Here is a 22,418-nt window from a genome sequence, read left to right as displayed (position 1 = left end):
TTAGCAATGGGCAATTATAAATTTGATTTTTTTCTTTAAAATGTAAATGGTTATCTCAGAACTTGAAAGTTTTGTCTGCACATTTGAATAAATAGTTGTAATGGGCTTGGCTTGTGAAAATTTTGTGTAATAATAATATATCATCATTCAAAATATTTGATATTTTTAGAAATTTTTGAACATACCAGTTTCATATTGTTCCTAATATTATCTTGCAATTATAATGTGGTTAAATCAACATTACTCTACTGGCTCTTGCAGTAGCAAATAAAAACCGAATATATAGAAAATATAAAGCCATATTTTCATAACCTATTTGCGCCATTTCCTTCCGGAAAATTTATAATGAAATAAATGTGCTCTGAAGGACACATGTATGGTTTCAAGTGAAGATTGTTATTGGCATTTCGTAAAGCGTTTTTAATAACGATTTTCTTTGTCATGTACTACCAGGCATTCCATTACCGGGTATATGCGTGGGTTGATTCTAATTAAATGTCTGGAATATTTCAGAGATTTTGTATAATGAAAAATGCAGTGGTCGCTTATAATCTAGGTTACGCTAATATATTTATTTAGGCTACGTGGATTCATTGTAATTATTAATACAGACTTGTGGAAAATTTGCTGACAATATTAGTGATTAAAAACAAAGGTAAAAAAGTAAAACTAAGTGAATTGTGGCATTTTTCCTTAAGGCAAGTTGTAAAAAATCTTGCAGCGTATATAATCGACGTATAATAACTAAGAATTGAAATTTAGCAAGTTTTAAAATTGTAACGATAAAATTTTGAAATTTTATCTCGTTCAATAATAATATTTTTGAATGTGGGTTAAATAATATGTTTAAATTTGGGGTAAATATTGTTTACTTATATTGAGCTCATATTTGTTTTTTTAACGTTTATTTATGTAAAGTACATATTGTTTATTTATATTGAGCTTATATTGGTTTTGAATGGGAAGTTAATAATGCATACTAATATTGGAATTATATGGCGCCCACATTGGTTTCAATATTGGTTTTATATGGATAAATGCTAACAGAAACATAAAGCATTGATTTCTATTTAGGCTATATTTCTCATATCAATATTTTTTTATAATTTAACTAATCTTCGTAGGCCTATAACATTTTAAGATGCTCCTTAAGACAGTTAACTCTATCACCATACAAAGTTTCATCAAAATCGGCAAAAACATGTTTTTCAACAATTAATTTTGTTCTGAATTAATTATTGCTGACAATTACAAAAAATTAAGTTTAGCAAGTTTATCAACTGATACCTTTCAAGCGGTTATTAAATTATCAACATCGGTTCAGGTTTCCGGCGAAAACGTGGATGAATTTTTCTCTTCTGCTAATTCTGAAGAAACGGTTCGGCCGATCGTCATGCAAAATTAACCAACGCGAGTCCTTATGGAGTATAGACACAGACATATAATTTTTACAATTTTGGTATCAAGCAATTCAGAATAACTTCAAACATCGAAAAAACCTAAAATAACCATCTGATTTTTTTGTAAAAACAAGCTTATCCGTTAATAAAAATTTAAATACCTGGCTGGTGGGACTGGTTCCGTATGGAAACTCGCCTCATTTTCTGATACGCTTTTAATATTATAGAAAAGTTGAAAAAGATTTCTGAAATTGGACGTTCTTGAGTGGAAACATATTGTAATTGTAATTGTGGAAGTGACCATATGCACAATTGTTTGCATAAAAGCTCGGAAATCAATAAAGCCAAGAAAAATGTCGATTTGATAATATCCATAAAAAAACTCATTCATATATGTACATAAAGCATATAAATAGCGTTACCAAATTAACACTTTATAAAATTTTGAGTGTCTTTTAAATTTTGGAGTAATCGTCAAAACGCCTGATCAATTTTGACGAGACTTTTTTGCAGTTAGTTGATGTATATGCACATAAATTAAATTACTTTTATTAAAAAAATATATCTCATATTATCTTATCTAGATATAGCGAGACGACGAAGTTGCAGGTACAGCTAGTAATAAATAAATATATATCCATCTTCTATCAACAACGCAGAAAATCAGTCTAGTAAAAAAATTGATTATAATCTCGTCATTAATTACGCATTCTGAAATTATTAACTTTATGTACGTACTACATGAAGCATTTAATATTTATTAGCAGAAACCAAACAGTATTAAGGTAAGGATAATTAAACTTTATCAAGGTATTCTGTGCTAAAATTCATACCCGAGCTTAAGAGCGTTGTAATAGGCACGAAGTGGCGATTTCATTATTTTTTATTTGCCGACCTACACAGAAATGACGTCTGTAATTTTTCTCCAGAGAGGCTCCATATAGCATAAAATCTACTAAAAAAATAAAAGCTTGATATAGCACGTGTCATAAGTGCATATGACACGTTAATTTAAATTTGTCGATATTAATTGTTGGAGATGGAGAATAAATAAAGCTATATATAGATGGATTTTCAATAATAGGATTTTAAATTTTTACACAATAAAATAACACCTATTAGTTATTTTTATGATAAACGTTAGTAAGTTAAAAATTACACGAATTCGCAATTTTCATGCAAAATATTTATTAAAGCCAGCAATAATTCTAACAATAAGTCAATAAAATTGAATAATTTATAATTCAAAATTCAAGTCTATATATTTGATCGATAAATCTTGGATTTTTTTTAAATTTGAGTTTGTTTTCTGAATCCAAATAAAAGGCGTTTTTAAGACATTTTTTACCACGTTTCGGATTTAGTTACGTTCCATCATCAGGCTTTTGGATATGAACAATTATATAAGGAATTTATAATGTAAATGTAACTAAAAAGTAAAAAAAAAAATCAAGGAAACGTATAATTTTAAACTATAACAATGTTTGAACATTTATTTAAAGAAAATAAGAATTGAAAAAGAAACAAATTAACTGCAAGTCAAATCGAGAAAAACTAGTTCTCTAACTATATACAATTATTAAAATATTTTAAAATAGAATTTATACTTGAGTTTTACAATTTTACTAATATTACAATTAATTTCGTAAATTATGAATATAACTAATTCCAAATTAATGATTATAAAATAGCTTTATGTGAAATAAGTCCTGTTAAGCTTTTGCTTCCTGTAAACCAAATGCTTTTAGACATTTTTATTCAGCATTTTAATTCATTTTTTACAGAATATTTAAAATAAAGGAAATCATGATTAATATTTAACCAAAATGTTTCTTCACAAAGCTGTTGAACAAACAGATCTCAAATGTAGTTTCATATTCCCAACCGGTTATAAATAAATAAGACAAAATTATTTTTTTAAGAAATTTATTAATTTAATCTTATATACAAGTAAAATGTGTCACATATTTTTGATAAACTTACGATGTTATCACTCCAACATTGACATATTTTTGTATTTTTATTATATTTTCAGAAAACAGAATAAATAAAATAATAACCCATTACAAAATTATTCGTCTTCTCTGAGAACATGTTTCTGTCTTTCAGGAACATAAGGTACTTGACCAGGTTTCGAATGCATCCTACGATTTTGTTCTTTACGTTTGGATTTCTCTTTAACTGTTCTAAGTTCCTTTTGGGCATTGTAAACATGTTGTGGAACTTGTCTGTGCCTCGCGATTCTCTTGATTTGTGGATGGCCAGCAAATTTCTCTTTCAAAGCTGTGGCAACTTGTATAGCATTTCGTTCCCTCGGTTTCATCTGATAAAAAAAAAGTTATTACATTAACAAAATTCGTTCTAAAGTTTTATTGAAATATAAAATACATACCACTCCAAGCTTTTCTGCTGCTCTAGCCTTCCACATACGGATATTCATTTCATCAGATCCACTTAAAACATATTTATCATCAAGGGACCATAGTACACAAGTCAAACGTTGCATACGTTTAGTGTGATACACCTGTTAATTAATTTGATAATTAGACATGTCATCATAAATATACACTCATCATGTATGTTTTTTTAAATTATATACCTCTCTTGAATGTCCCATGTGACTGTCAAAAATTCTGATTGTTTTATCATAACTTCCAGAAACAAATTCTTTTCCTGTTGGTGAATAATCTACATCTACTACAGCCGAAACATGATCCATGTGGACCATTACTGGTTGTCTTAACTTTCTTGTGTCAAATGTGTATAAACTGAAAAATTGTGTTAAATGTTTATGAATTTATACATATATAAACAAATCATATACACACATATATATATATATATATATATATATATATATATATATATATACATAAAAATATATATGTCATTTTTGCTTACTCTAATATCAAATAATATCAAAAGCGAGACATAATATGTCTTTTAAAGTTATCATTATTAATTCTATTATTTTACCACTGGCACTTCCCTCAAGGAAAACTATTATTATGTTTAAAATTTAACATATTAAACTTTAATATATTATTAAGAATTAAATTTAGAAGTTTGAGTTAACTGTCTTTGATTGATCTAATTGATTATGGTAAATGAAACAATAAGAAAAGCAAATCTTTAAAGACTAATTAAAAAACTAAGTCAATCAAGTCAAATTTAAAAAAGAAACAATTATTTACTTATAATCTTCATTTGCTAAGGTGAATGTGAAGGCCTCCATAGGATTCCATGCCAATCTATTTGATCTCAGAGTCATAACAACCTTTCTCAAAGGTTTAGCTTCCCTGGTATCATACAGAATAATGCTTCTATCACTGGCACAAGCCGCTAATAAATTTGTCTCAACCTGATTAAATGCTACATCATGTATACTATCCACTCCCCATTTCATAGACCTTATGGGTTCATTTCGATCATGTTCCCATAATTGACAGACTTCACCACAAGTAGCTATTATAGGTTTTTTACGGTGATGGGTTACTCCTGTTAGAATTGTTCTACTTAAAATTGTATTGACAGGTTCTTCCTCTTCTCCAAATTCAGGAGGGCTGGTATTCCAGGTTTTGATTGTTTTGTCATCACCAACAGTTATAAAGTGTTGGCCATCTGGTTTATATGCTAGACCTCTTACTATTCCTATAATAAATAAAAATAATAATAATATAGTCAATGAGAATTAAATTATTTTTATTACAATAAATTGAGTTAGACTAAATTTAATTTTTAATGTATCTGAGGCAATAAGTCATTTATGCTCATCATAGAAAAGTGTTTATCATAACACCAAAAGCACAGGGAAAACAATGTATAACTCACTTCGATTTAATGTTTATAATTGGATCTATGATACTATGGATGCTTGTCCTTGTTTTTGAGGATCAATGAATCATTTTCTAAATATGAGTGCAAAGAAATCTTAATCAGAATTTGGAATTATTGATAAATAATATTTAAATACTCATTCAATGGAAAATGGAATAATTTGGGAATGAATTTATTGCACTTTATAGTGAAAAGAGAATCATAATAATGCTATTATTATTATTACCTTCATGTGCAACGAAACTTCTTATACATTTTCTTTGTGGCAAATCCCAAACTCTGACTTCTCCATCATAAGCACCACTCGTTAAGTTTGATAAACTTGCCGGATGTTTAGCGAAACAGGATACACCATCTCTGTGACCGCTAAGATTGCCGACAAAAGGCTTAGCAAATACCCTTTCTAATTTAACGGCATTTAGAGCTCTAACATACTCTCTGGGAGCTTCAAATGGATGTAGTGCAGGATCATAGTTTCTCGGAACTGAAAATAAAAATAATAAGTGTAGATTTTTGATAGAAGAAAAACCACTTTAGAATGAATTTTATAGAAACGTTTAAGATGGAAACTCTGGCAGCATTATTGACACACTAATGCGTTGAATAAAATTATTTTGTTATTGGCTATATAAATAGCCAAATTACTTATACTTTGCATGATTACAAGTTTGAAAATCAGGAAATTATAACTCCAGGTTATTTAATAATAATCAATAAATCAATGACAATTTTGTGTGGGCATATGATAATAATTGGTATTCCAGGTTTTAATTATATTTTCCTGGCAAGCAATTAATTTGATATATAGCATATGAAAACATATTTTATTTAAAATACCTCTATGTATATCCAATTTTGTTGGACGTAAGTATTCATCAGGATTTCTACTGATTACTTTGACTTTCATTTTGTATGCTACTTTAACACTATGATTTATAATAAATTTTAAAACATTTGGATATAGAAAATTAATCAAAAATTTGGTAGAGAAAATTTCTATCTTAGCGCTACGTATATATATTTTTTTATTAGTTTATCCTAAATATTAAAATAATTTAACGTAATTCAAGAAACGTCAATGTTGAAGTAAGGTTATGTTTCTAATGTCAAAACACGTGCTCAATTATTTTTCGGTTTGTGTAGTGGCTAACTTGTTTCTTAAGCGGGTAATTCGAACTTAAACTTTAGTGAGGAGGCTTGAGGAAATAAAAAATGATCTTTGTGGTTTAAAAAAAATGATTTGATTTTAGATTAAAAAGAATTTTGTGATTTATTATTATCATATACAATATATTTTTTCTGGAATATCATTTAATTATCTTCAAAAATGTGTATTTCGGATATAATTTTGTATGAGTATTTCATACTATCTATATTTAATTGATCGAAATGATTCCTGGATTTTTGATTAGATTTTCATAAATATAATCATCTTTTTGTGTTAAACTTTATTACTACACCTATAGTTTTACTTTACGTTCTTACAGAACACAATCCATATTGAAATGATCCTTAGTGAAGATTTTCTTGTTAAAATCAAAGAAATGTTCAAAAATTTTAAAAATACTACATTTTAAAGTAACAGTGGGACAAAATAAACATGTATTGAACAAAAATACTAAGAATTTTTGTAATAAACTACTAACTAAATATACAATTAATTACTGTCAATATTTAAAAAATTACTGTCCGATAAGTCCATAGTCTGATAAGTTGTAGTAAATTTGCTTTCAGTCATAAAAAATAATATGACTTCTAAAGATCAGATTTTTTACAACGTAGATTGAATTTTCTCTTAGCAATTGATATTATTAGCTATTACTTGGAATATTTGAAAACTCTTTTTTCTCGAGATATATTATTTGAGGATGCCTTACATTTTAGTAATAGTAGTAATAAAATTCTTCTAACAATTTTTACAATAGAAAAATAGAAAATGAGGCTTTCAACAATCAGAGCAAATGTTATAAAACTAGTGCTAAAGAAATCTGAATTAATCTATATAAAGAATTATATAGACACGTTTACAAATAAATATATATGAAATTAGTTAGTAATTTTTATATTAGAAAAATAAAGGTTAGACAATCAAAATGATTATTACAAAATTATTGATAAAATAATGTGATTTATTAAGCATATACATGCTCTCAAAAAGCACTATGTATACACGTTTATAAATTAAAATCTAATAAAATTCATGGAGAACTTCTTTCATGAGCAATGGCAAACCTAATAAAATCATCAATTATTTACTGAGAATGAATCAAATAAATAGCTTCTCATACAGTTCGGCAAGTGAAAATCTAGTTGATTTTATTTTGAGATTTGAAGTGAATTAGATATAAATTAAGATGCAATAACTATTTGCTTCAAGCAAATTGCTCGCAAGCTTAAAATATTGTCGATATTTGAGTTTCGAGAACTTTTCCATTTTTTGAATGTAATATTTGTATATATAATATAAAATTTAATAAAAACTTATGCTTTAATTATTAGAACTCTTATTCAGAAAATATACTGTTCAAAAATGTTATTAGCTCTCCGTCAATTGCAGTCGAAACAGAATAGAATTTCTTTACATTTTTGGTTTCATTCATTCAACAGTTTTCAAAGGAACTATTAATATCGGACTGAATTAACAATTAACAAATTTCGAGTTGAATTTATTTGAGTGAAATGAATTGTTAATGAAAATTGCAGGTTTATAGTGTATGATTATATTTTATCCAATGTATTTCGGATTTCATAAAAATATTAAAATAATTAATTTAGCATTAGCTATAGTTTAACATGATTCAAATTTGTATGTGTTTTCACTCTTATTGGTTTGTTACATTTATTGCAATTTTGGAAATATTATTCAGCGTAAAAATTAAACTGAATTGCAAATTTGCAAATTATCTAAATTTGCAAGTGTTGCACAAGTACTGAGTGTAGATAGATTTGTACCTTATAAACACAGTTTTTTGTTAACAATTTTCAAGCTATGAATCCAATGATATCAATATTTTTTTTAAATTTTAAAATATGACGTTTTACAAAATGTCACAAAAAAACTATTTTTTTCTAAATTGAACGTTTTTTTAGCTCTAATGTTTCTTTTCCACCTACAAAATGATTGTAAGACTGGCAACTATCAAAAATGCATCTCAATCAGTGTATAGCATTCACGTTCTACTAATAAACGCGCGCGTTAAAAATAACTTGGCAGTGCGTTCTTGTCTTTTGATGTGATGAGCCCAGAAATACACAATTTCAGGATCAGATATCCAGTTGTAAACTCCAGCTAAGAACTTCAAACTGCAAACTTCCAATTTGCAACCTGCTAATCCGAAATCATGGAAAACTGGTCCACAAACGCGATCATTAACTGGAATCATCATGGAATTATGGAGTTGCCAAGTGAATTGGAACATTATGGCAGTAGCGTGAGGGAAATGCATTTACAACATAATAGAATTCAAACTTTGCCGCCATGGATCACGTATTTAAGGAATTTGAGTGCACTTTATTTGGATAATAATAATTTGCGGGATATTCCGGAAGAAATTGGCACCTTATCGCACCTGACTGATCTGAACTTAAGTAGTAACAGTTTGAGCAAACTTCCTCAAGAGATCAAATCTTTACACAGTTTGACGAATTTAATCATTACTGATAATAACTTGACCAATTTGCCTGGTGAGTAATTAAATTTTTTTTAAATCAAACTAAAAATAGTGCTATTAGAGGTAAAGTGTCTTTGTGAGAAACATTATGAAAACACCAGCAAAGACATCTACATTTGATCTATCAACATGTTTTGTGTATTCTAGTCGATTGTTTTAATAGAACTAGGCTTTTCGAATGTTTCGAATGTCTAATCAAAGATCCAGATACATAAATTTTTTACTTGGCTTATTGCCATTTTAAAAAATATACAAACTTCGCAGGCTGAGAATGCTTGTTTTCTTATAATTTTCTAACTAAACACATACTTGTTTGTTTTTTAACTAACTAGGGGTGCATGGCAACGTGTCTTAAGGCAAATTGCTGGAACTTCCCATACGTTATGAAATATTCTAGGAATATTAAATGCTTTCAAATAGATTATTATAAATACTGTAACTAATATATGTTGACAGAAAACTAATTAGCACATCTCCTTATCAATAGGAATCTAATGTTTTTTGAACCATCTGAATCGGTATCCATACACACACAAACATCCCTTTTTTCTGAGGTATGCCAAAATGTTCAGAAACCTTCAAAACGTGAAGAAATGCAAAAATTTTCAATTTCGATTTTTGGACGATTACAATAACTTACCCTGCGGGAAATTAATATATTGCCCAATATAAAAATGAAATAAAAAGCCCAATAAAAAACACTATATTTCACTTTAGTTTGAACATACATGTATCGTATCCTAAATATTTGGGTTTAAATGGTAGAAAGTTGCATCAGTTTTAAATTATAAACAAACTCAAATTTTTAAAAATAATGATACAGAAAATAATATTAACACAAGTTTTTTCACATTTAATCTACACAATGCATATACGTTCATATTTTTATTGATTCGTGTAACTTCTTACTTAGTTCCAAATATAACTTCTTTATTTCTTTTCATATTCTATCAAATTTTTCATTTTTAGCAGCAATTTTATTCTGAAGTTTGTTGTAGATGCTTTTCGTACTCTATATAATAATCTGATTGATAAATTTACTTTAGAAAATTGTTTTGCAAAGAGATTAATTTAATAGTGAATTATTAAAATGTGATAACATTTTACAACGAAGTATAGCAATTAACGAATTTATATAATGGGTTTCTTTGTAGTATTATACAGTACCATAATTAATTAGATAATGTGTTATTTTTAGCAGTTACTATAAACAATGAAAAAGTAACTTTCACAAAATTTAAGTGAAATATACAAATTTAAAAATGTATAGTGCAGAATTTTCCATTTTTGTGAAACTTAAATCCAACAATATGACCAGTGATCTATTAAATAATTTATATAAAATTATAAGTGGATATATCTGAAATTTTACAAACAATTTGAAATTTGCAACATTGCTTGATGAAAATATTTTATATCCTCAAATAGAAATGTGATTGCATATGAAATTGATTGAACTAATTGTCTGCGATAATTGAGTAATTGAAGAACTTATCGAATGGCTTAGATTTTCTGAAATAATAACATTATTTGTTTATAGAGCTTAAAATAAGCGATAATGGGTGTATTACTACTGTTGTGATCGATTGTTAATTATAGGTTTATCAATTTTACGAATTTTTATTTTATGGAGATTAGGAAGAAAGATTGAAGGCAACTTCAGGTGATGGTTGGTTACACATTTTTTGCCTTCTACTTTAAAATAGTACATTGAAAAATTCAATACTTTACTTGTTTTTGAGATAATTATGGTAAGCTTTTTTACCCGCGGACCTTTAAGCCCCGCTCTACCCTATTATTAATGTTTCCCTTCGCAAAATAGGTTTTGTTGACTTTGGCTGATATTTCGTATTAAAAATCCTTTTGTGTATAAATATTACTTTATAATTAATAATCCAGCTCGTTTATCAACTTTCCGTAGGGTAAGTTATAGTAATCGCAAAAAAATGGAAAATAAAATGTTTTATATATCTTTACACTTCAAGGGTTTCTGAACATTTTGGCATACCTTACAAAAAAGGATGTATGTGTGTATGTAAGTATGTGTGTGTGTCTGTGTGTGTGCGGATACAAATTTTCGTAGACTATTTTGCGAATACGGATCAACCGATTTGAATAATTCGATTCCTACTGAAAGGCAGGTCCTGCCGTTTCGGAGATACGGGGCAAAAATTATTTTACTTGTCTTGACGAAATCAACAACTGGCGAAATTTGTGTATATACAGGCCTAGCGTCTCCGTAGATCCAATGAAAAAAGTAAAAAATAATGCCAAAATGATCATTAGACATATGTACATCATATTATCACATATTTTATTAAAATTATAATAATAAGTACAAATTTTGTGTACATTTATATGGATTCCGTACCAATGTTTACACGTTAGATGACTACCGGCGCTTAGGCGCTTTGATATTTTGACTCCAAATCAGCTATGCAGCGCCATTGCCTAAAAAATGTTCAATATTTTCAAAAAAAATCATAATACAAAAAAAATCAAAATATAAAAACAATCAACATTTTCAAAAAAGTCAATTTTTTTCAAAAATTTTACAATTTCTCGACAATCTAATTTTTTCAAAGTTTTGCATAGTTTTTTTTAAATTTAGTTTTTGGTACGGAAAGTTCCAGCAATTTGCCTTAAGGCACGATGCCATACACCACTAGTTTCACCTATTTTTAGAGAGAAAAAATAAATATAAAAAAGAAATGCACACACTTACCAGTAATCAAACACCGCGCATTTGTTCAAAGTGATTCATTACAATTTCTTTTAACAATTCTCATAGTGCATGCATAACTTATAATTAGTCTCACTCTGATTATCACCTTTACCTGTTTGAGAAATTCACCTGACGAACGATTGATGTAGGCAGTATTTTCACTGTTTATAATATTAATGTAATCAAAAGTGTTCTAATTACTTAGGTATTCTCGTATCGTGTTATATATTTTATATTTCCATATTCATAGTTATTGCAATTTTATCGATGACGAACTTAATCCTGATTAATATCATGGTGGAGTAAACAAATGGCCGTTTATCGAAGTTGTTTATACTTAAGATGTTTGCACATTTATGCATATATTACGTAATCGTGTTTAAAGTTTTATATTCATAATTTTATGCGATATTGCTGCGGCAACGTCGTAAAAGCTTACTAAAAATAAAGCAATATTAAAAGTTTTATTACATCAATATAATAAAACAAAGTATAAAAAAAGGCCGACTGATCGTTCTAATAGCCTAGTAACCTTTTCGCTACGAGCGTCACTCGACTAGCTGTGTGTACGAGTACGAACTTTAGAAGACATCCAATGTGTCGAATTTTGCTTAAATATTTATAACTCTGAGTAAAATCATTGATAGTTCTTTTTTGTTATTGTTGTTTTACCAGCCATCAGCTTAAATACATTTATATCAATTTTTTTTATATATTTAACAGAAATCAGAACCTTACGTCCTTTAGCTGTTGGGCTGAAACTACTCCTTTCTTTTAGATGGTAACTCAATGGTTAATCCATTCATATTTGATTATTTTTTGTTATTAGATTTAATCTAATAGGGCTGACTTTTTTTTTATTGGTGCAGCATTGCCGGGCAAGGGCTATTTTCACTTGGAAATATATTGCTATTTAATTTCCAAGTGAAAGTCGTTGTCACTGCTGCCTGACAACAGGCTGCTCGAAGTGGTTATCGAACCCGGGACCTCTAATTCAGGGCCCGTCGCTCTTAACCGCTTACCTACGGGCGAGCCCTATATCAATAATGATAGAAATATCTTGAAACATTTTGTGTAACAATTACAGGGGCAGCTTTTCAAATCAATACAAATCATTTATTATTGATTCGTTTACAAATATAATTATTGACATACAGGTAGACAGGTAGACAGATAGGACATGTAGTCAGGTAGATAGGCAAACAGCGAGGGATGTATGAACGTAGAAAGGTAAACGAGTAACTAGGTAGAGTAGACAGGTAAAAGGATAGTAAAGTAGAATAGTATATTAAAAGTAAACAGGCAGGTAGACATGCAGCCAGATAGACAGATAAACAACTGAACCGGAGGAGAAGTAGACAGGTAAACAGGTAGACATGTTAACGGGTAAAAGAAAAGGTAGATATATTGGTAGGATGACTGGTATAAATGCAGAGACATTGACACTTAGACAGGTAATAGACGGACGGGTAAACAGGTAGACAGATAGACAAATAAACATACTAAGTTTTTTTATTATATTTTAACAGCAATCAGAACTTAGTCCTATGAGCTGTAAGGTCTGATACTTGTCCTTACTTCGTATTTTTTAGATGATAACCCAATGGTTAAATTCATCCATATTTGATGATTTTGTTATTAGAATTAATCTAATAGGACTGTTTGTTATCGGTGCAGCAATGCTGGGCAAGGGCTATTTTCACTTGGAAACATATTACTATCCATATTTCTAAGTGAAAATCGTTGTCACTGCTGCCTGACAACAGGCTGCTCGAAGTGGGTATCGAACCCGGGACCTCTGATTCAGGTCCCGTTGCTCTTAACCGCTTACCTACGGGCGAGCCAACATACTAAATGGAAAAATATAAAGATATACAGGTAAACAGGCGAACGGTAATAAATGTAGATAAGTAGACAGGTGGACAGGAAGACAGGTAGACATGTAGACAGGCAGATCAGCAGATGCAGATCATCTATAAATAAAAAAAATATTATTAATAAATCGATTATATACACTTATTGGAAAGTTCATGCAACTTGTCTCAAGGCAAAATGCAACTTACAACTTTTTATTATTACTCTAAGTCTAATTTAATTTTTTGATTCCTGTGCATTATTAATTAAGACGCTCCTCCTTCTACAAAATGTGTGCTTATTCAGCCTGGGTAAATAAAGCATCATGACATAATATTATTGGAATTTTACATCAATAAACATTCTGAAGTAATGTTTCTCTTAATTAAGACGCAAGCACGAAATTATGTTATCTCAAGTAAAACGTAAACCTAAACCCATGCCACAGTATGTAAAATAACAAACATGTAATAAATTTAATTGATCATTAAAGGATTGAGCTTTTGGACCGATGATCTAGTTTAACTATTTCCAGGCATCTATGCAAATAAATATTTTTCATTTTGGCTGTATGTATCTTTTTTTGGAGATTATAATATCTTTTGACTTGATCTTTTGCAAATAAAGATATTTTAAATTTAAATGTGTTTAAATTTTTTAATGTAAATTATATCTGAGCAAAGTGTCATTCAGCTCTTAGACAGACTGCATGATTAAAATGCGTATTTTAAATAAATGTATAATAATGTTTTGAAAATTCGGTTGAAGAAAATCTAATAGAAAACACAAAATACAGCCTGGCGATTGGCACATAAGTAGGAGACACTAGCTATACAATATTTTTAATATAATAATTTTTATTTAGGACATTACTTACGAGGATATGATTTGCCATATAGTTTTGATTGTTTCACTATAGGTCAAGAAAAACTGTTAACTCTTAATTTGAATAAAAATACAGTGCGAACAGAAAGGAACAGATTCTTCAATTCTCAAACAAGTTATTAATAATCATAAATCATAATTGAAATTAGTAAAATATTTTTCTAAATTGTAATGTAATAAAATGATTTGAGCTAACAGCATAGAAACTACTTTGGCCATACTTTGACCGTCTTAGACGTATTTCTACTCTTATTCTAAAATTGAAAGCTGCTCAATGCGAGCCCTAGTTGATTTTTTTCAAATGGCTTTAACTTTTTGAAATGCTGACTTTTACAAACTTCTTACTATCAAATATTCAAAATGACTTGAAACATCAAAGAATGATGAAATTGGAAAATATGATTTTTGGGCAAACATAAACTTTTACCTTTTGTCTTCTCAAAGTTAGTAATATAACAGTAGTTTAATATAATGTTTAAATACATTAAATATGGTATTTTAAATAATAAATTTGCATTTGTGTATCTGTTTTCAGGAATAAGTTTAGGGTTGTTACTTATTATTTCTTTGCTCATATCGATTAAATATGATATATGGTATCGATTACCAAAATTGTATTTCTAGGTTACGTCCACTGATATTTATAATCTTAACACTCGATTACAACATTATATATGATAATTTTTTTATTCAATCTTCGTGATACTTGGAAATCGCAAATACTCAAATTGTAGGCTGTTTGTGCAAAAAGGCTTGTAGGAAAATAGCTAGAGCTTGACTGTTGTCAAGCAGTAGTAACATCGGGTTTCACTTGGAAATATAGATCGTAATACTTTTCAAGTGAAAATAGCCCTTATCCGATATTGATGCATCAATTAATAGACATTGTAGACTATTACAATAATTGAAGACCATTACAATAATTGTAATAATAACATAGGTGATAGGTCCACAAAATAAAAAAAAGTTGTCTGAATTGGGTATGTGGTATATGTTTGACATTTTTAGGCAGTTAAGTATTAAGCAGAGAAATTGATTGGAATGTTTGTTATTTTTCTAATTTTGCGATTTGACCCCCAATTTTGACTTTAGATTCGTGTGCAGTGGTAAAAAATACATTAGAAAACATATGCTGCATACCTAATGCAGGCAACTTTTTTATTTTGTGGTCGGTGTAATCATTTTCATGACAACAATTCATAAATCTCTTAAAGTTCTGATCGATGTTTAAAAAATTAATAATAAAAAATGTATGCAAAGAAATCTTGAAATGATTAAAGTGCTGTTGAAATAAAATATCAGGAAAATTAAGTATTTCTTGTATTTTGTCTTATTATTTCATATCCTTATAGCTTATAGTTTGCTTTCTAGATTATTTTTTGAAAAAATATTTGGACGTGAAATTAATTCATTCGCGAATTCAGCAGAATGATAGGGTTTCTAACAAAATATTTTTCTCTTATCTTCAAACATGAACTCAAAAACCTTAGTAAATTTGTAATTTAAAAATTCTAAAATCCTTAAGCTGTTCTATAATGTTCTTTCTTGTCCACAGATTTCACACAGTTACGATCTCTGCGACGTTTGGACGTGAGTTACAATGGCATAAAGTGCCTGCCTCCGAGTGTCGGTGAGCTTCGAAACTTGGAAGAACTTTCCGTCGACAGCAATCCACTGTTCGAATTGCCACCTTCCGTGTTTTCCTTACCACGTCTGAGGGAATTGAGCGCAAATTGTAAGTCAAACTTTACTTTAAACTGAACTTTAGATATCCTAAGGCATTAATTAACATGGTCACTTAACGAATTAAATTTGGATTATCGGACCTCTTGATAATTGATAACATCATAGATTAGATAGATTACTGATTTTAGAAAATATAAATTTAGTCACATAGTATATAGAAATTTAGTCAGTAACCGATAATTCTGATTTTGTAATGTACTCATGATGTGTTTATTGTTGTCCAGTCTTTAGTGGAAAATAATGTTACCACCGCGGCTATTTCTGGATACATTCAAGTGTCTTAAGAATAATTTTATCAGCTGGAACAAGTTTTAACTTCCCGAAGGAGAAGTTTATGTTTTCATCAAAAAATGCGATTCGCTAATTTTATATTTTCTCGACGTTTCAAGCCTTTCTGAATCGAATGAGACTAAATTTGGAAAAAATATGTGTGTGTGTGTGTAAAATATATGTGAATTTGTAAATTCAAAAAACGTTCGATCGATAGATATTAGTTGGGAATCGATCTGATTAGTTTTTTGGTGTCAAAAATTTTTTTTCCTCGATTTTTATAATTTTTTTTATTGTAGATACCATAGTCTTATAGATCATACTGAAATATTACGGCCCTACGACAATTCGAAAATTCGTCAAAGTTTGCAAAATTTAGTATCGTTTTTCTGAAGTTTGTCAAAATTAGAACTTTCATCGACGTTTTCTCAAAAACGCCTGAACCGATTTCATAAATTTAAAAGTCATTTGATGTATCTTAATGAGAGCTATAGTTTGTCAGTTTTGTGAGACGATCTGCCGAGCCGTTTCTTTGTAATTTGAAAAAAAAGTGTTAAACTTTTCGTTTTTTTTATAAATTGGACCGTACAATACTCATTATGGCATAATTATGGTAATATGTATATTCTTTACTAGTTAGTGGTAAAACATCAAAGATGAGTTTTGGCTTCAAAGTGAACTTGCTAAAACTTAATATTTTTGTATAATTGATCAAATCCATAAAATTGGATTTCTCTCTTCAATGCTGATAAAATAGATTTTTTTTAAAAAAGTTAATATTTAAATTTATAAAATTTTAAATAATAAAAATATCTAGTAACTGATAATTAGATCTGATTTGGTTATTATTATGCGGTCTTTATTTACAAATTATTAGTTACCATCGGCAATTTCTGGATACTCCAAGTGTTGTAAGAAGAAAAATATACCAAGAGGTTGTCTTTTGGGATAATTTCGATCCCCTTCTTTTTTTTTGATAAATTGGTACAATACTCACATTATGGTATTGAAAATATATTATGCTAGTTAGTGGGTGACACAAGCAAGATGAATTTCGATGCCTAAGTGAACTAGCCAAAATCTAATGTCTTTCTAATTGATCATCCCAATAAAAACGGATTTATCTTTTTAATAGCAATAAAAAAGATTGCTCCTTAAATTTAACAATGTTGAAGTTTTACATATGAAGAACTCAATAATATGAAGATAGAAATACGCTCAAGTCTGCCAATACAATCTCTTATATACCCATATATAAGTTATTTAGTATAATAAGAGCCTGCAATAGCTATTTAGCTTGAAATCAGTAAGAAATTAGCACAACATTTTCAAGATTCTAATGAAGAAATTGATTTTTTTTACTTGACCGATGACTCGAACATGACTAACAGTTTTTGTATAACATTTTTAAATCTTTGACTCTTTATTTAGCTCTAAAGCTATTTTAATTAGCTTTACTGTTTATAAGATTTCAAAAAAGTTTGGTATTTGAAGAAAAAGACCTTTCAGTAAAATATTTAAAATAATTTAGTTAATGATCAATATAATGTAAACAAATTGTTATTTGATAATTAACAAAAAATGAATGAATGAAATAAATTAACATGTTTTCAACCAGCATTGTTATTCGAATTCTTGTTTTTATATACATGCTAAACCAATCGTGATACAATTGATTATTTTGAAAAGTTTCATATTACTTATTGAGTTTATTAAACTCCAGGTTTTTATTAGGTTGTGATGACTATCATTATAACTATTTAAGTAATAGACAATATGTTAAATGTTATCTATAAGAATTTGATAGTGAATTTTTTGGAAAGTGCATAAATATGAAGTTAGTGCAACTAGTATATATGAGAAATAATTAATTAATTTGGACATTAACAGGTTGTGATTTGCGCTGCTTACCAGCATTACCATTGGCCGCTGATCCTCTGCCTAATATTATTTTCAAGCTGAACCCTGCCCTGAAACATGTACCCTTGACTCTTGAACCTCTATTTGATATCAATCCACATATCAGCACACGATTTTGGTAATTGGAAATATATAATCAATTATATTTGTATTACCTTCACTGGTACGTCAATCTGATGCATTTTCAAATTGATTTCAGGACATACGATTCGACAGAATTTTTCCATCCAGGACAAATCCATGTAAAAGTAGTCAATACTGAAAATTTACCAGAAATCGATGTTTATTTATATTCGGGTATCAAACATGTTTCACAATATTTTGCTCCAAAAATGCCAACATTGTTCGAATTGGCCTTGCGGAAAACACATGCTATTTTGAGCAAAACCTCTTTCTTTCTGGATGAGAATGAAAACTGTGATGATGAAGATTATAATGAATTTTATGATAGTGATTATGATGAGGGGAGGGTCATTATTATGTGAACGGAAAAAGTTTTATAAAAATGACTCATGAAGTAATGCATGTGAGGAACTACCTCTCCATCTGAGTTCTCAGTTAAAAGAAGGGCCGAATGCCGTTTGCCACAACTGCAAAATTGGATTGTTTGAGTATGGAGTGCTCTGCTTTTTAAACAGGTATGATAATGAGAAATTTTAACATAGGAGGGAGGTGCTTGCAAGTGAGTAACTTTAGGGATAAGCAAATGACCGTTTTAAGTACTGACAAGTTCATTAAATTTGAATATATGCCAAATTTTATAGGGTAGAGCGGGGCTTAAAGGTCCGCAGGTAAATAGGTCTACCACCGATTTTTCAAAAACATGTGAAATGAGAAATTTTAACAACAATATTTGAAAGTAGAGGGCAAAAGATGTATAATCTGTCATGACATTGATTCATACGACGTTGCTATCAGGAGATATAACGGTAATGCTTGGAAATCCTTAGCAAGAGTAAATTCTTCGGTTGTTAGATTTTATAAACCCACTATATAAGAGCTAATCATGAGCGCAGGAATAAAAAGGACCAACTAATTCTTTATCCTGGAAAAGGTGTAAACTATAAAAAATAGTAAATAAAAAAGCAATTTTATAAGAGAAACTATTTAGATAATTATTCCAACTCTGCTGATGAACATTTCTGATGAAATACTAGATCTAAGTCTGTAAAAATTAACCAATGAAATTTATATTATTTGGATTGCTTGAATAATGTAGCTATTATTTCGTAAAATTCTTTTAGAATTAAATTAAATATGGACCGGCTGCCCCCTGGCCATCCTATTTTACTCTGCCTATGGGGTGAAAAATACAGGTGACAAATTTTTGAAAAACAGGAAAAACACATTTTTGCAATGATGAATTGTTAAGATTTTTTGCTGAACCTCTGAACAGTCAGATAGTTGTTTGTTTGATTTGTGTTATTTGTTATAATACAATTGGTTTGGTTTTCACAATATAATTGCTCAAAGTCAAATTAGACTTTGTGCCTTGTTCTACCCTATGTAAAGAATGAAACAAGACATATTTTAATTTAACTACATAATCATAGGGTTTTATAAGAATTGGAGCTTGTTATCTGAACAAATTTAATAAACAAAACAATGTATCTGTAAATACTTTTTGGTTTTCTCAAGTATACTTAAGACTTAAAAAAGATATTACTTAAAAATAATCGAGTTTTAAGACGTATGCACATGATGATTTGCACATATTGATGCCAAATATCATAGACTACTGTGGAGAAAATTTATTATATAAATAAATAATTTATACTATAAATACTTTCAAATAATTCCGGATTATTATTTATTCACTGCACACCTCTCTCTTATTGTTTTGATTAGAATAAGGAAAGATGTATGTAATGTGGTCGAAAAAAATAATATATTTATTTTAGGCCCGTCAAAGATTATTCGGCGATTCATACTTATTATGTAGTGCAATGTTTTGCGGAAGTAAATGCACGAGAATTTGGCTAGCAAATCATCCTAATGTAACTTTCATCCCTTGGAAACTAATTCCTAATCCTATATCATGATAATATATATATATATATATATATATATATATATATATATATATATATTTAACTACTACCCACCTATCTAGTTTTATCTGTGATAAGAAATAACTATATTTTAAGCAATTTTAAGACTATTTTTTTAATTTGTTGACTTATCATATTTTGTAAAAAAATTTATACATTTTTCAAAAAATATTTTTAATGATTACAGTATTATAGCTTAAATTGCAACAATTTTAGTTGTATAAGTTTAGTCATTTTTTGCCAAAATGTATTGTACTTCATGACTGGGGTAAGACTGGATACGGTTGTGCCACTTTTCTTTGAGCAGTCATTTTTTTCTTGTATTGAATTTTGCTTTCCCTTTGTTTTTCATATCTTGTCTTACAATTAATTAGGTTAGATTTTTCCTTATCTGTTTAATCTTCATTCGAAAAGCACAACGTACCTTTTAAAACCTTTTTAGAAACAAATCATCGTTATAACTATGCTAAATTGCTGGTAATTATCTACTGATGTTTAATTTACAGAAAAATAACAAACAAGTGATTTATCCCTATACAAGAATTATTAAATTATTATTCAACAAAAACTTTTTTGGCCCTTAAAAAAAATAGTCTAGAGATCTTGTTAATTTAGAGCGCTGACTCAATGCAATAATGGAAACTTGCTCGAACAAACATACTTCATCTATCTCTCTTTGGACCCTATGTCAAAATCAGTATTTTAGCTCTTATGGTGACTGTTAATACCCTGGCACAACTATACCAAGTCTCCCCTACCCAAATTTAATATGAAATATGTATTATTTATTCATTAGATGATGAATTTATAGTAGATATCTTGCTCCAGAGATTTGACTACGAGATTTTTAACTTTTATTTTTAATTCAAGTTTTATTAGTTACTATTGTTGGAGCTAGAATTCTTGCAGATTCTACAATTTTGAATGAACTGCTATTACTTATATGATAACTTATGAACTACATGATGTATATCCATAACTAAGATTACTGTTTTTAATTGAAGTCGAGTTTAAATGAAGATAGTAAAGATTGCATACATTCCGTTTGCGCAAATCGTGAATAAGTCAAATGAAATATACCACGTATTAAAAATCTAATGAGAAAAATATTCTTTATTGACCACAACCATACAATATTACTAACCACATGATAACCAATGTCATTGACTTGACTTTTCATCAAAATCATCAAATCATTTTTATTGATTAAGTCCTCTTTTTCAAACTCGACTACATTTTGGACTTTAGGCTGAGAAGAGACTGAAATATTGCAATATTTAGAATTAGTTAAGTATTGTTAATTATAATTTAGTAATAATTAATATAAAATATAGTATATTATTTTTGTTATATATAAGCGTATATTATACATTTGTTTGCTTAAATTTATGCAAAGTATCGTACTAAATTAATATTTAATTTGTTATACCAGAAAGTTTTTATGAATCATTTTATATAGAAACAATCTTCATTTAGAACATATAGGTTTTTTAAGAAATTACGAAGGTATTAAGAAATCATTCATCTGTGTGGTTATATGACTTGTACTATTAAATATAACGTTGCTAAATAATTAACAAAGATTAGTGATTATTAAATAATTGCGTCTACTAAGAGCATTAAAAATTACAAAAAAAAAACAAAATCAAAATTTAATTTCAATATCCAATAACCGTACGTTTATCGTCTACTTAAAATTTTACTAACGAGTAGATTAAGTCAATAATGTTAGAAGTATCTATTATTATGATTATAATTAATTATGATTATTTTATCATATCTGCTCTTTGATTAAAAAGATAAGTTGTTTTGAATTACTATATTCGCGCTAAAAAAATAAAATATCTGAAATTGAAATTTACCTGTTTCCTATATGTATAGCTAGAAACCCATCGTCTTCCGAATGTAAAATCTCGACATAAGCTTTTCCATCAGGTGATACTTCTACAGTTTTACCAGAACACCTGCCATTTTCGCTTTTCCAGATATTACATCGCAATATCTTCCGGCAGGCAAACAAGTCTAGAATTATTATCAATTAATTATTTAATAAACCAAT

General features: G+C 28.6%; 2 protein-coding genes across 2 annotated transcripts; one reads left to right on the top strand and one right to left on the bottom strand.

The window, feature by feature from the left end:
- Window positions 1-3,471: 3,471 nt before the first annotated feature.
- Window positions 3,472-6,144, bottom strand: LOC113363536 (DDB1- and CUL4-associated factor 13-like). Its single transcript, XM_026606027.1, has 6 exons — window positions 6,075-6,144; window positions 5,464-5,721; window positions 4,595-5,051; window positions 4,000-4,168; window positions 3,793-3,924; window positions 3,472-3,723 (listed from the first exon to the last, which is right to left on the bottom strand). Exons 1-6 carry the CDS (start codon window positions 6,142-6,144, stop codon window positions 3,472-3,474), a joined length of 1,338 nt encoding a protein of 445 aa, XP_026461812.1.
- Window positions 6,145-13,009: 6,865 nt separating this feature from the next.
- LOC113386237 (volume-regulated anion channel subunit LRRC8A-like) lies at window positions 13,010-18,793 on the top strand. Its single transcript, XM_026624031.1, has 5 exons — window positions 13,010-13,087; window positions 13,163-13,187; window positions 15,928-16,107; window positions 18,279-18,426; window positions 18,508-18,793. Exons 1-5 carry the CDS (start codon window positions 13,010-13,012, stop codon window positions 18,791-18,793), a joined length of 717 nt encoding a protein of 238 aa, XP_026479816.1.
- The last annotated feature ends 3,625 nt before the right edge of the window (window positions 18,794-22,418 follow it).

This window comes from Ctenocephalides felis, unplaced genomic scaffold (genome assembly GCF_003426905.1).
Source record: "Ctenocephalides felis isolate EL2017-DRISC unplaced genomic scaffold, ASM342690v1 CF-g0.4_SCAFFOLD_00845, whole genome shotgun sequence".
Lineage (NCBI taxonomy): Eukaryota > Metazoa > Arthropoda > Insecta > Siphonaptera > Pulicidae > Ctenocephalides > Ctenocephalides felis.
Note: the sequence above shows the minus strand (reverse complement) of the source record. Positions and strands in the feature narration are given on the sequence as shown.